This window comes from Diabrotica undecimpunctata, chromosome 10 (assembly GCF_040954645.1).
Source record: "Diabrotica undecimpunctata isolate CICGRU chromosome 10, icDiaUnde3, whole genome shotgun sequence".
Taxonomy (NCBI): domain Eukaryota; kingdom Metazoa; phylum Arthropoda; class Insecta; order Coleoptera; family Chrysomelidae; genus Diabrotica; species Diabrotica undecimpunctata.
The window spans coordinates 10,755,945-10,767,186 of NC_092812.1; the positions used below are offsets into that span (position 1 = coordinate 10,755,945).

The 11,242-nt window shown below is 32.0% G+C and overlaps 1 protein-coding gene across 2 annotated transcripts; it reads left to right on the forward strand.

The window, feature by feature from the left end:
* Positions 1-5,672: 5,672 nt before the first annotated feature.
* LOC140452129 (uncharacterized) lies at positions 5,673-10,050 on the forward strand. Of its 2 annotated transcripts, none has more exons than XM_072546211.1 (4): positions 5,673-5,843; positions 7,561-7,621; positions 9,142-9,211; positions 9,820-10,050. In XM_072546211.1, the coding sequence occupies exons 1-4, from the start codon at positions 5,804-5,806 to the stop codon at positions 9,976-9,978; spliced, it is 330 nt and encodes a 109-aa protein (XP_072402312.1). In that variant the 5' UTR covers positions 5,673-5,803; the 3' UTR covers positions 9,979-10,050. The 2 variants fall into 2 exon arrangements, with proteins under 2 accessions (XP_072402312.1, XP_072402311.1); XM_072546210.1 differs by having other exon boundaries at positions 5,700-5,843; positions 7,561-7,627; positions 9,820-10,046.
* The last annotated feature ends 1,192 nt before the right edge of the window (positions 10,051-11,242 follow it).

Sequence of the window (11,242 nt, forward strand, 5' to 3'; positions counted from 1 at the left end):
TAATGTCTTAAACAAATGTCCTGATGGGTCCCTGGACGAGAAGTGAGTATCCCTGTTGTTCCTTATATTTGTTTTTTCTTGATATAATTTTCTCTTTTTGTTTGATTAGTTATAGGGATTTTATGAGGTTTTTTGACTCGAATAGATACACTTTTTGCACTAGCAATTAATAGTATAGATTATACACTTATGTATGTATACACTGTATAATGTACACTTATGTATGCACTTATGTGTATATGCATACACTTTTTTTTCTTTAGTATTAATTATATCAGAATATTGATATTAGTAATTTTTCTTTTATTATATCTCAATATGTAATTGGCTAAATAGCTAAGTGCTAAACCCCCAAAAAAAAAAAAAAAAAAAAAAAAGTAGATTCAGTAGACTGTAAATTCCATACGCTACAAAATGAGTAGAGCTGAAGAATATGAAATATCGCTTGCCCTAACCTTTTAAGACTTAAAGAAGACTTTCAGTTCTATACATCACAGGAAAGTAATAAAAACTTTCACCAAATAAGGCACTAAAAATCTATACATAGAAATTATAGCAAAAATATACTACAGAAAAGCAAAAGTTTAAGTAAAAATTTATGAAAACACTCCTTTTCCCACTACACAATGCGTCCGTCAAGGAAACGCAATATCCTTAAAGCTTTTCACCGCAACCCTAGAATATATACTTAGAAAAACGAGCTGGCGTAACAATGGCCTGTCCATTCTTATATTACTTCTCTCATTTGCAATTGGCTGACAATATCGGTTTACTTGCTAATACTATTGCAGAACTATAAGAATTTATAATCGATATAATCAACCGAAATGCAGCTAAAAATGAAGTTGGCCTAAAAATGAACTTTACTTAGATTATTTTTTGGTTAAAATGCTGTAATATTTAAATTTAGAATGCTACTCCACCTAAAGAAAAGAGTAGTTGATCAGTGTATATTACTAATCCTATTTATACTAATGACATGCATAACGGCTGCAAAACTTGTACACTAAAGTACTCAAAGATAAATGGAGAGATGTGTGTTAGGAATAACAAAGAGAGATCGCAAAAAAATATACTGAATCAGGCAGAAAACCCAAATCACTAATGTAATCAACAGAATTAAATCTTTTAAATGACAGTGGGTGGATGGAAACTGACAATAGATGGTCCACGAAAATTACATTGTAATATTCAAGAAACATCAAGAGACCAAGAAGACGTTCAAACTTAAGATGGGACTATGATATAAAGCAACAAACATGTAGAACATGGTACAGAGAAGAGAATATTGGACAATAGTAGGAAGAAATGAAATCTAGATGAGATCATACATTTCAAACAAGTCTACGACTCAATTAATAGGAACAAGTTATATCAAATATTGCAGAGCTTTAATATCCCCCAAAAATACATCCGACTGGTAAAAACAACAATGGATTCGTCAATAGCAACTGTCAGAGTCCAAAATGAGCTCACTGAAAACTTTACGATAGCCCAAGGATTAAAGCAAGGAGACGGGCTGGCACCGACACTATTCAACCTGACCTTGGAATATGTGATAAGACAGCTGAATATAGGAAGAGGTAATCTGCTAACAAATAAATCAATACAGATTGCTATGCCGATGATATCAGCATCATGTCTCGCAGAACAGAAGAGGCGGCAGAAATATATTCACAATTAAAATCAAAGGCAAAAGAGACCGGACTAGAAATAAATATTTAAAAGACAAAAAAGTATACACAGGCAAGCGCTAGGGGAAACAGACGCACAGTTGAATTAGAGGACGATATTGAAACGGTAGAAAGTTTCACATATTTAGGAGTTACATTAAACACGGATGGAACAGAAGAACCAGAAATCCAAAGAAGAATAGCAAAGGGAAACAAAGCTTATTTTTCACTCGATCATGTGTTTCGCTCCAAAAACATACACTGGAGATCAAAAATCAGGGTCTACAAAACTATTATCAGACCAATAGTATGTTATTGATGCGAGACATGGGTGATGACAGAAGAGACAAAAAGAAAACTGGAAGTCTTCGAAAGAAAAGTCCTAAGAAAGATATTTGGACCTATTAACGAAAACGGAATATGGAGATCCAGGTATAACCATGAACTCTACCAACTGTTCAAAGAGACACCGATCTCAGAATTCGTTAAACTTCAGAGACTTCGCTGGGCTGGTCATGTAGTAAGAATGGAGACAGAAAGATTGCCGAAAAGAGCCCTTGATAGTAAAATGCAGGGCGCAAGACCAAAAGGAAGGCCACGGAAAAGATGGGAGGATAAAGTGGCAGCGGACGCGCAAAATTTGCTAGACGTGAGAACTTGGAGAAGATCGGCGCGGGACCGACAAGGTTGGAGGCATAGTTTGGAGGAGGCCAAGGCCCGACTTTGATTGTAGCGCCATTGGAGAGAGAGAGAGAGGAAGAAATGAAGAATGACAATGTAAGATAGGCTGTACCTTAATCTGTAGCATATGCTACAGATTAAGGGAGTTTAAGGTAAGTTTTTAAGGGAGAATAATAATCATTATATAAGTAGACTTGGGGGACAAAGAAGTAGGATGCAAAAATATGGAGTTAATTCCAGTTTACTCGACTTAGCCCCTTCTACTCAAATCCGACTCTCACCTTCCCCTGGTGTCCCCTATTAAACCGAGCAACTCAACTGGATATCAGGTAGACAACCCGGGTGAAAGGTTGGTTCGGTAACTGACAAAAGCGGGTGAACTGGTCCTCTAGGTTGGGGGTTGAGCAAAGTGATAACACCCCTCCCGCTGTAAAAATTCTTTTATTACGGAAACTTCAAAACAATCAGCCGAACTAATTTTTTGTCGACGACTTGGCAAACGAAATAAGGTTAATGATAAGGTTAATTATATTGGTTTATTTACTTGAAATGTGCGTACGATGTAGTGCAGGTAAACTAAGAAGTCTGACCAATACACTTAATGAATATTTAGCAGACATTATAGCACTTCAAGAAATCATATGGACAGGAAGTGCTAGCCTAGAAAAAAAAGACTACACTTTCTTCTACAGCGAAGATAAAAATAATCATACTTCTGGCTTGGGATTCATACTGAATAAACTATTGGAATCAGAAGTCATAGCTTTTAATCCAATAAGTCCAAGAATATGTAGAATCCGAATTAAAGGCAGGTTCTTTAATTACAGCATTATCAATATCCATGCTACCACTGAAGGTAAAAAAGACGAGGAGAAGGACATATTTACCGAGAAACTGGAAAGCACTTAGAGACAATGTCAGAACAATGACATCAAAATTATTATTGGTAATTTTAACGCTTAAGTCGGCCAAGAGACTATTTACCGACCCACGATCGGCAAGCATAGTCTTCGTGCTGTAAGCAACCAAAATAATTTACGCCTGATTGAACTCGTAGCATCATTGGAAATGGTGGTAGTAAGTACATGTTTTTCTCACAAAAATATCCACAAAGCCACATGGTAATTACCATACGGTAAAACAAAAAACCAAATTGACCATGTACTAATTGATAGTCGACATTTCTCAGACGTACTAGATGTAAGAGCATGTAGAGGTTCTAATATAGACTCTGACCACTACCTTGTAGGAATACAACTCAGGGCTCGTATATCAAAGGCTAAGAAGGGCCAGAGCAAAAAATCTACGATATATGTATAATACTGATGTACTAAAATCTAAAGACGCTAGGTATAACAACATGCAAATTTCAAATAAAGAGCTGACAAGAACAGAAAACAATCGACGAGAAGAAAAAAGGACGTTTAGAAAAAAAAGACGATACGAAAACGCTCTAAACGAGATTGTTAACCACCACAATAGAAAAGACTCGCAAAAATTCTACCAGAAGATAAACAGCTGCAGAAAAGAATTCAAACCCAGAATAAAAGCATGTAAAGACAGAGATGGTTCCATAATTAGTGACAAAGAAGAGATACTTAACAGGTGGGCGAATCATTTTGAAGAACTGCTTAGCGACAGTCATAAAGAAGAATAACAAAGCCCTTGGTTTGGACAATCTTCCTGTCCAACTCTTTAAAAATGGTGGTTACACCCTTTTTAAACACATGCATAAATTAGTAACCAAAATATGGCAACGAAAGGAAACGCCCGTAGATTGGAAATTAGGTGTAATGCACCCTCTTCACAAAAAGGGAGATATGATGGTGTGTAATAATTTTAGAGGCATCACCCTACTTAACATGGCATATAAAGTATTGTCCGACGTATTGTACAGAAGATTATGGGAACTACCAGTGCGGTTTCCGACTCAATAAATCAACAACGGATCAAATCTTGACAGCCAGGCAGATTCTTGAGAAAACGCTTGAGTTCGGAGTCAACACCCATCACATATTCGTGTATTTCAAAGGCGCGTACGACTCAGTCAACAGACAAAAACTTCTACAGGCTATGGCGAAATTTCAAATGCTGCTTCATCTTGTTTAACTAACGGAACTTACACTCACAGGCGTAGAGAGTGTAGTCAGAATCCAAAACGACTTTTCAATACCCTTCCAGTGTAAAAATGAACTGAGACAGGGAGATGGACTGTCGTGTCTCTTATTTAACCTTGCACTAGAAGTGGAGAGTAAAATATTAATAAAAATGGCACCATCTTTAATATATCTGTAGAAGAGGTATAGACATTATTGCTAGATCAACAGAATGTCTGATTAAAGCAATTCGATCATTAAGGGCGTCTGCACTAAGAATGGGATTAAAAATAAACGCACAGAAAACCAAGTATATGTATTGTACTAGATCAGGCAACTAGATACTTAGACTAATATTTGATGATTTGGAACTGGAAGGTGTGGACACTTTCGTCTACCTGGGCTCGCTGCTGACCAAAGACAACAATGTCAGCGAAGAAATTTAAAGAAAGATTGTGCTTGTCGAAACAGGTGGCCCCAAAACTACCCAGAAAAATTAAAATTACCATATATAAAACACTAATACGGCTAGTGATAACATACGGGTCAGAAACGTGGTCACTTACACAAAACGACCAAGAATTGCTTAAACATTTCGAGAGAAAAATCTAAGGAAAATATATGGAGGAGTCCAAGAACAGGGTTTGTAGGCGCTACAACTTTGAGTTATATAGAAGTTTTGGGGAACCTGACGTTGTAAAATGTATTAAATTAGTCCGCCATCGATGGATAGGACGTGTAATTAGGCGAGATGATGATGCAACGATCAGCAAAATTTTCGACCGAAGAGGACCAGTGGGAAGATGAGCCAGAGGAAGACCAAAACATAGGTATCACGATAAGATACAGGATGATCTAAAATACATCAGTGTTATAGCATGGAGATGAGTTATCAGAGACAGGAGCGAATGGAAGAGTATTTTGAAGAAGGCTCTGGCTCATAACGAGCTGTAATGCCACTGATGATGATGATGATATAAGTAGACTTTGTAGTTTTTACATTTACCAAAAAACTACAAAAAAATAATTTAAGTTTTCTAATATACTACTCGTATCTAAGTCAAATTTTCAGACTGTAGAATTAATCAAGATAAGATGACTTATTATGTAGATTTAATATCAGTAAAACATCAAATTTTCTGTAATATCTTAAATGTTCATTAAGTTATAATAAGTGGTTCACCTTATCGCCTATGGAAATCAAAGAAAATAAATATAGAAATGTAGTGGGGAGTATTAACACTAACAAAAAACGTAATAAGTCAAGTGGTCCTTGTTGTTAAGTGGTTGGCTTCTTTTTGTATATAAAGCCAAACTGACGATGCACATTATTGTAAAATACAATTCTCAAACATGAAGACTACATTAGTTTTGACTCTCTTGTTCTGCGTCGGTAAGCAATAAATATTTTTTATATTTATTCAGTATAACCGTTTTATTATTCTTAATTGGTAATATTTGAATATTGTATACTACTTATTATTTATTTTTATCTGTGTCAAAAGTACACAGATAAGAATAAATAATAACCTAAATGGTTCTTAATTCAGCTTGTGTTACAAACTGGATGTACTAAGTATCTCAGGGTCAGAAACCAAGGAGGCAATTTTAAGAGGCGAAAAAAATAACAAAACTGTTAAAGCCACAAATATACAGTAGAAACGCAGATGATTATTATTATAAGCAGCTGATATTGTTAGCAATTTGGCAATATGTCAGCCCTCACTACACGCGTAGGTCGTGCATCCAAGAGCTTCTGTTAGAACTTACGACTCGCAAACAAAGGTTAATACAAGCCTATATATTGACTTAATTTTCTCATTCTTTTTGATCCTAATTTTCACCTATTAGTATAACTCTTGTATTACGAAATGCTTAATCTTAAATTTCTATAACGCACATGCATCTTTTTCACTTTCACGTTAAATTTTTTAATTATCTCATTCCATGTATAGAATAAATTTCGTTGGACTTGTCTCCTTGTCTCAGACCCTTAATTGTAGTTATTGGTTTTTGATGTTCTTTTTAAACTGATATCATAATTTAAGTGCTGTTATATATTTTTTTTCCTTATCAATACCCCTAACATTTTGTTATTAAAACCTTTCTTCCCTATATCTTTTCATAATTTTTGTCTTGGTATTGAGCCAAAAGCCTTTTAAAGGTCTATATTCAACAAATATATTTTTTTTCTGTTTGCGATTTTTTTCTATTATTTGTTTGATGTAAATATATAATCATGGGGCCCTTTTTAAACGTGCTTTGTGATTCCTCAATAAATCTGCCAAATGATGAGTCCATAATACTAGTGTATAGGTGATAAATCAATCCTTACAATATTAGGTTTTTTTTATGGTAGTAGAATTTGTAGGTTACCGCTTTCGAGGCTTACGATATATGAACTATCATCAGGCCACAGTACATAGGTCTTTGTTTAAACAAAAACTAAATGATGAAAAACAACAACATGAAATAAAGAATGAACACCTAATACAAAAAAATAAAATAAAAATGGTAACAATCAACTAAACAACTACAACAGGTTATTTTTTTCTTGATAGCATTGAGTTTATAGTATTTCTTGAAAATATTCTTTCCATTTGTTAATTATTTTATTTTCATCTGTGAGAATTTCGTTTTACTCTTCATTTTTGTGCCTCGCTTTTTTAATTTTTTCATTAATTTTAAAACTCAGATCAAACAGATTCTTATTGTTTTTATTACTAGTTTTTATCTTTTTTTTTTAATTTTGTAGTTTTGTCCCTTTTTGCTTTGGTAACAAATTCTTTTACTAATCTCCTGCATTTTTTAAATTCTTCATATTTTTCTGCTGTTTTATTTTGTAAGTATATTTATATGCATTTTTCGTTCTTTTTTTTAACATTATTTAAAAAATCTATGATATATCTTTAAATATCTTTTATTACACAAAACAAAAACAAACTGATTGTAATTTTTTTTATTTGTATTTATCTGCGTATCTGGCTACCGATTGCTGGATCTATTTGTAGAGTACCAAATTTTATTAAATTTAAAAATACAAAAACTTTAAGATAATAGTTATTTTATTTTAAAAATTCCTAACAATAAAAGCCATTGTTTAATTTTAGTTCTGACCGTATTGGCCCAAAGAACCTGTGAGCCTGAACCTGAGCCTACCGATGATCCTGAGCCTGAGTAAGTAAAAATCGTACAAATAAAAGGCAACTTGCTAATAAAATATTTGCCATTCTGGCCAGTTTTATTAAAAATAAATTTTATTGTTAAAATTTCTTTGCCTCAATAATATATTTTTAAAGATTTAGTCCGCCCGATTGAAAATTTACTTTTTAATACTATACTAGAACCCCAAAAAATTAGATTGTATCAAAAATGAACAAAGAAAAATATGTTATTTCGGAGGATGCTAAATTGATTTCGTTCGAAACAAATCTTATTGCATAGCAACCTGGGGCTAGTTTCTTATTTAACAAATCGATATGAAGGGCTAACTTAAGGTTACTGTCTATAAAAATATTAAGAAATTTTACAGAATCAACGAGACTGATCTGGCTGTTATTAAGAAGCAAGGGCTGAAGCTCCTTCTTAGGATGATACTTCTGCTTTATCCATGTTAACAGAGAGTAAATTAGAGTCGGATCTGGTTCTTATTTTTAATATTAGAGTTTCTCCAGATGATACTGCATCAATAAAAAGAAAAATTTTTCTGTCAATTTTCAAGTTGGTAATGTCATTTATAAAAATAACAAAAAGTAGAGGACCCAATACTAAACCTTGTGGTACTCTACTTAAATGCATTTGTGACTAGAGTGAGTATTATTTGCTCTAACTAGTTGTTTCCTATTTTACAAGTATGATTGAAGTCAATTTAAAGAAGTACTTCGAATTCCGTGAAAATTTAGTTTTTTTATTAAAATGTCGTGGTTTATACAATCAAAAGCTTTGGCAGTCACAAAAAAACAGTGTCAGTTTAACAATAATTGTACAGTTCTCAATAGACCTTAGGTAGTACAAAAAACATAATTATCATCACTCATCACTGGTACATTTATTAGATAAAAAGCAGAACTGCCTTTGTAATAAAATGTTGTTTTCAACGAGAAAGGATATAGTCGAAATGATATAGAAAGTCGGGCTTTTATAAGTCTTTTAATAATTTTGGTTACTAGCAGTAATGAATCAATAGGTCTGTAGTTGCATGCATTGATTTTCATCCCCTATATAAAGAGAAATAATAATGACTGTCTTTCGGCACTCAGGACTTCCTTATATTTTTTTGGGAGATTTAGGGAAATTTTTATTATTAATCCATCAGTACTACAGACAAATTTGCTCTTGATACTATTGATTGTTTATGTTAGTTCAGAATTATCAACTGGTCTTAAAAATACCGAATTCGAGACATTTTTTGAATTCTGGAGATAGGGGGTGTGATCTTGTTGTGGCAAAATAGTAGACGTTATATTTTTACGAACAGTAAAAAAGTATTCATTTAGCTTTTTAGGGTTTGGAAGAAAAAATGTTTGAGCCGGGTTAGTTTTATTTCGAAGATTGTTTATTGTGGACTGAGTTTCTTTTGCAACATTTTTAGACCTCAATAATAATAACCTCAATAAACTTAATATTTTAAAAAATAAAGTCTACGAAATTGAGTTAATTGAATTAATAGAAAAAGTCGTTTCTTTCTACAGATTTGATTGCGACAACTGTATATTATTTACCACTGTTATCAAGGATTTAGTAGAAGACGGAGTACCCTTGGTAAGTTTTATAAGTAACACTATAGTCATCAAATGTGTGTCTATAAGTGAAAATTTTTTTAGTTTGAAAAGTTAGTTACTACAAGTACTTATAAGTACTTAAAAGTAAAAATTTTGTTTTACATACATTTTGTATGAATTGGCATTAAAATAATAAACTTTATTACTAATAATTAAAAAATATTTAAAACATGCAATATTACGTGCATATTTTGAATAAAACAAAATCTGTGTGTAAGAAGTTACAAATATATAAAAATAAAACGCTGAAAACTTGGTTTTCAAAACTTCCACAAAATTTATTATATTACGTTATGACTATAGTTGTTCCCGCAGAGTGCCTTTCTCATTTTTTGGTATGTGTTTACACTTTATAGTCTTTAACTAAATAGGTTGAGAAGAGGAGAAATGTTTGACTCAAATTTGTCATTCAGAATTAAATCTGTATTTTTTAATTTGTTAGTTTTCATTGATTCTATCTAATAAAGATAGCTTAAAGTATTTATTTTGCATGAGAAGAATTTAAAATAAGTCTAAATTAAAATTTAAATAGTCTAAATTTCTAAAGTTAATCTTTAAATTAAAATTAAGGTTTTTATGTTATTATAGGACGAAGTTGAAAGAGACGCAGACAAATTGTGCGATGTTTTACCAGGTGACTTGAGAGAATATTGTGAACATAATTTGCTCCCAAAAGTTGATAGAATCTATGGCCAGCTTCACAAACATACTCCTGAGGAAGTATGCGAAAATTTGGACTTCTGTTGAAATTCATTAAGAATTTTTTTAAAAATATGTAAATTTGAAAACGTCTAAAATAAATATTTATATACAATAATTTTGTTCTGTATTAAAATCATATTTTTTTTGTCAATATTTCCTGCTTTATACGTACAATATTTAACTTCTTTAGGAATTAAATGTAAGTGAGTATAGACCAGAAGTCGAAAACTAACTGTAATTTTGAAGTTATACTTCTATACGCGCGCTCGACGTTGGAAATTTGCACGGGAGTGAATCGGTGAGATTGTAAGAATTGTAAGAAGAGAGAATGTAAGATATGAGTAAAAGAGAGACAGAAGATATATTTTCTGTCATCAAAATGATGTTCATAATTATTTTATTATTAGATTTCAAAATAATAATTACAATAAATCACTTTATGAGCGAGAACTGTCAATTTTGAAATATGTTAGTGTCCTGTCTATAATATAACTTACATTTATATCCACTATATTTACATCCACTATCCATTTATATCCACTTGATTCCACAAGATATTTGAATTTTTTGTATGTGACTATCTTAAAGCTTCACTTGAAAAACAGCTATAATATTATAGTAATATACAACAGCTAGTTATAATTGGCAAATTTTTTACTTGTTCGCTTCATACGCTAGTATAATAATATGTGAGTTCGAATACCAATATGAAAATGAAAATTTACAACATAATCCGAGTTGTTGGTTTTTTATTTTTATTTTTCACATACATTTTTTGAAGATACTTCTATATGCGCGTTCGACGTTGGAAATTTGTACGGGAGTGAATCGGCAAATTCATTATATGTAAGATATAGGTAAGAGAGAGACAGAAGATATATTTTCTCTCTCTTTCTCTCTCGGGAATAAAAATATTCCTTTTGTAAATATATTTAATATTTATTATTATTATTATTATTTGATCAATATTATTATCATGGTAAACTAAACATACGCGAAAGTAAGTTATGTATATGGTCATTTGTATATACTTGCATTGCATTGCATTGCATTTTAATTTGTATTGTATTATTAAAGTGAATTATGTTGCAGTGTATTGTATTGTATTTTTATATTAATAACAAAAATGTGTATGTGTATGTATGTGTAAAAAAATTCTTTTGCATTCAACTTCTTTTATACATATATGGAAATAAAAATATATGTTTTCATTAAAATATTGATCAATCCTTCATTTACTATCACATTTTCTATACTCCTATACCTAATTCTTTTTCTCTTTCTGTTCCCTCTTACCTATAGCATTACA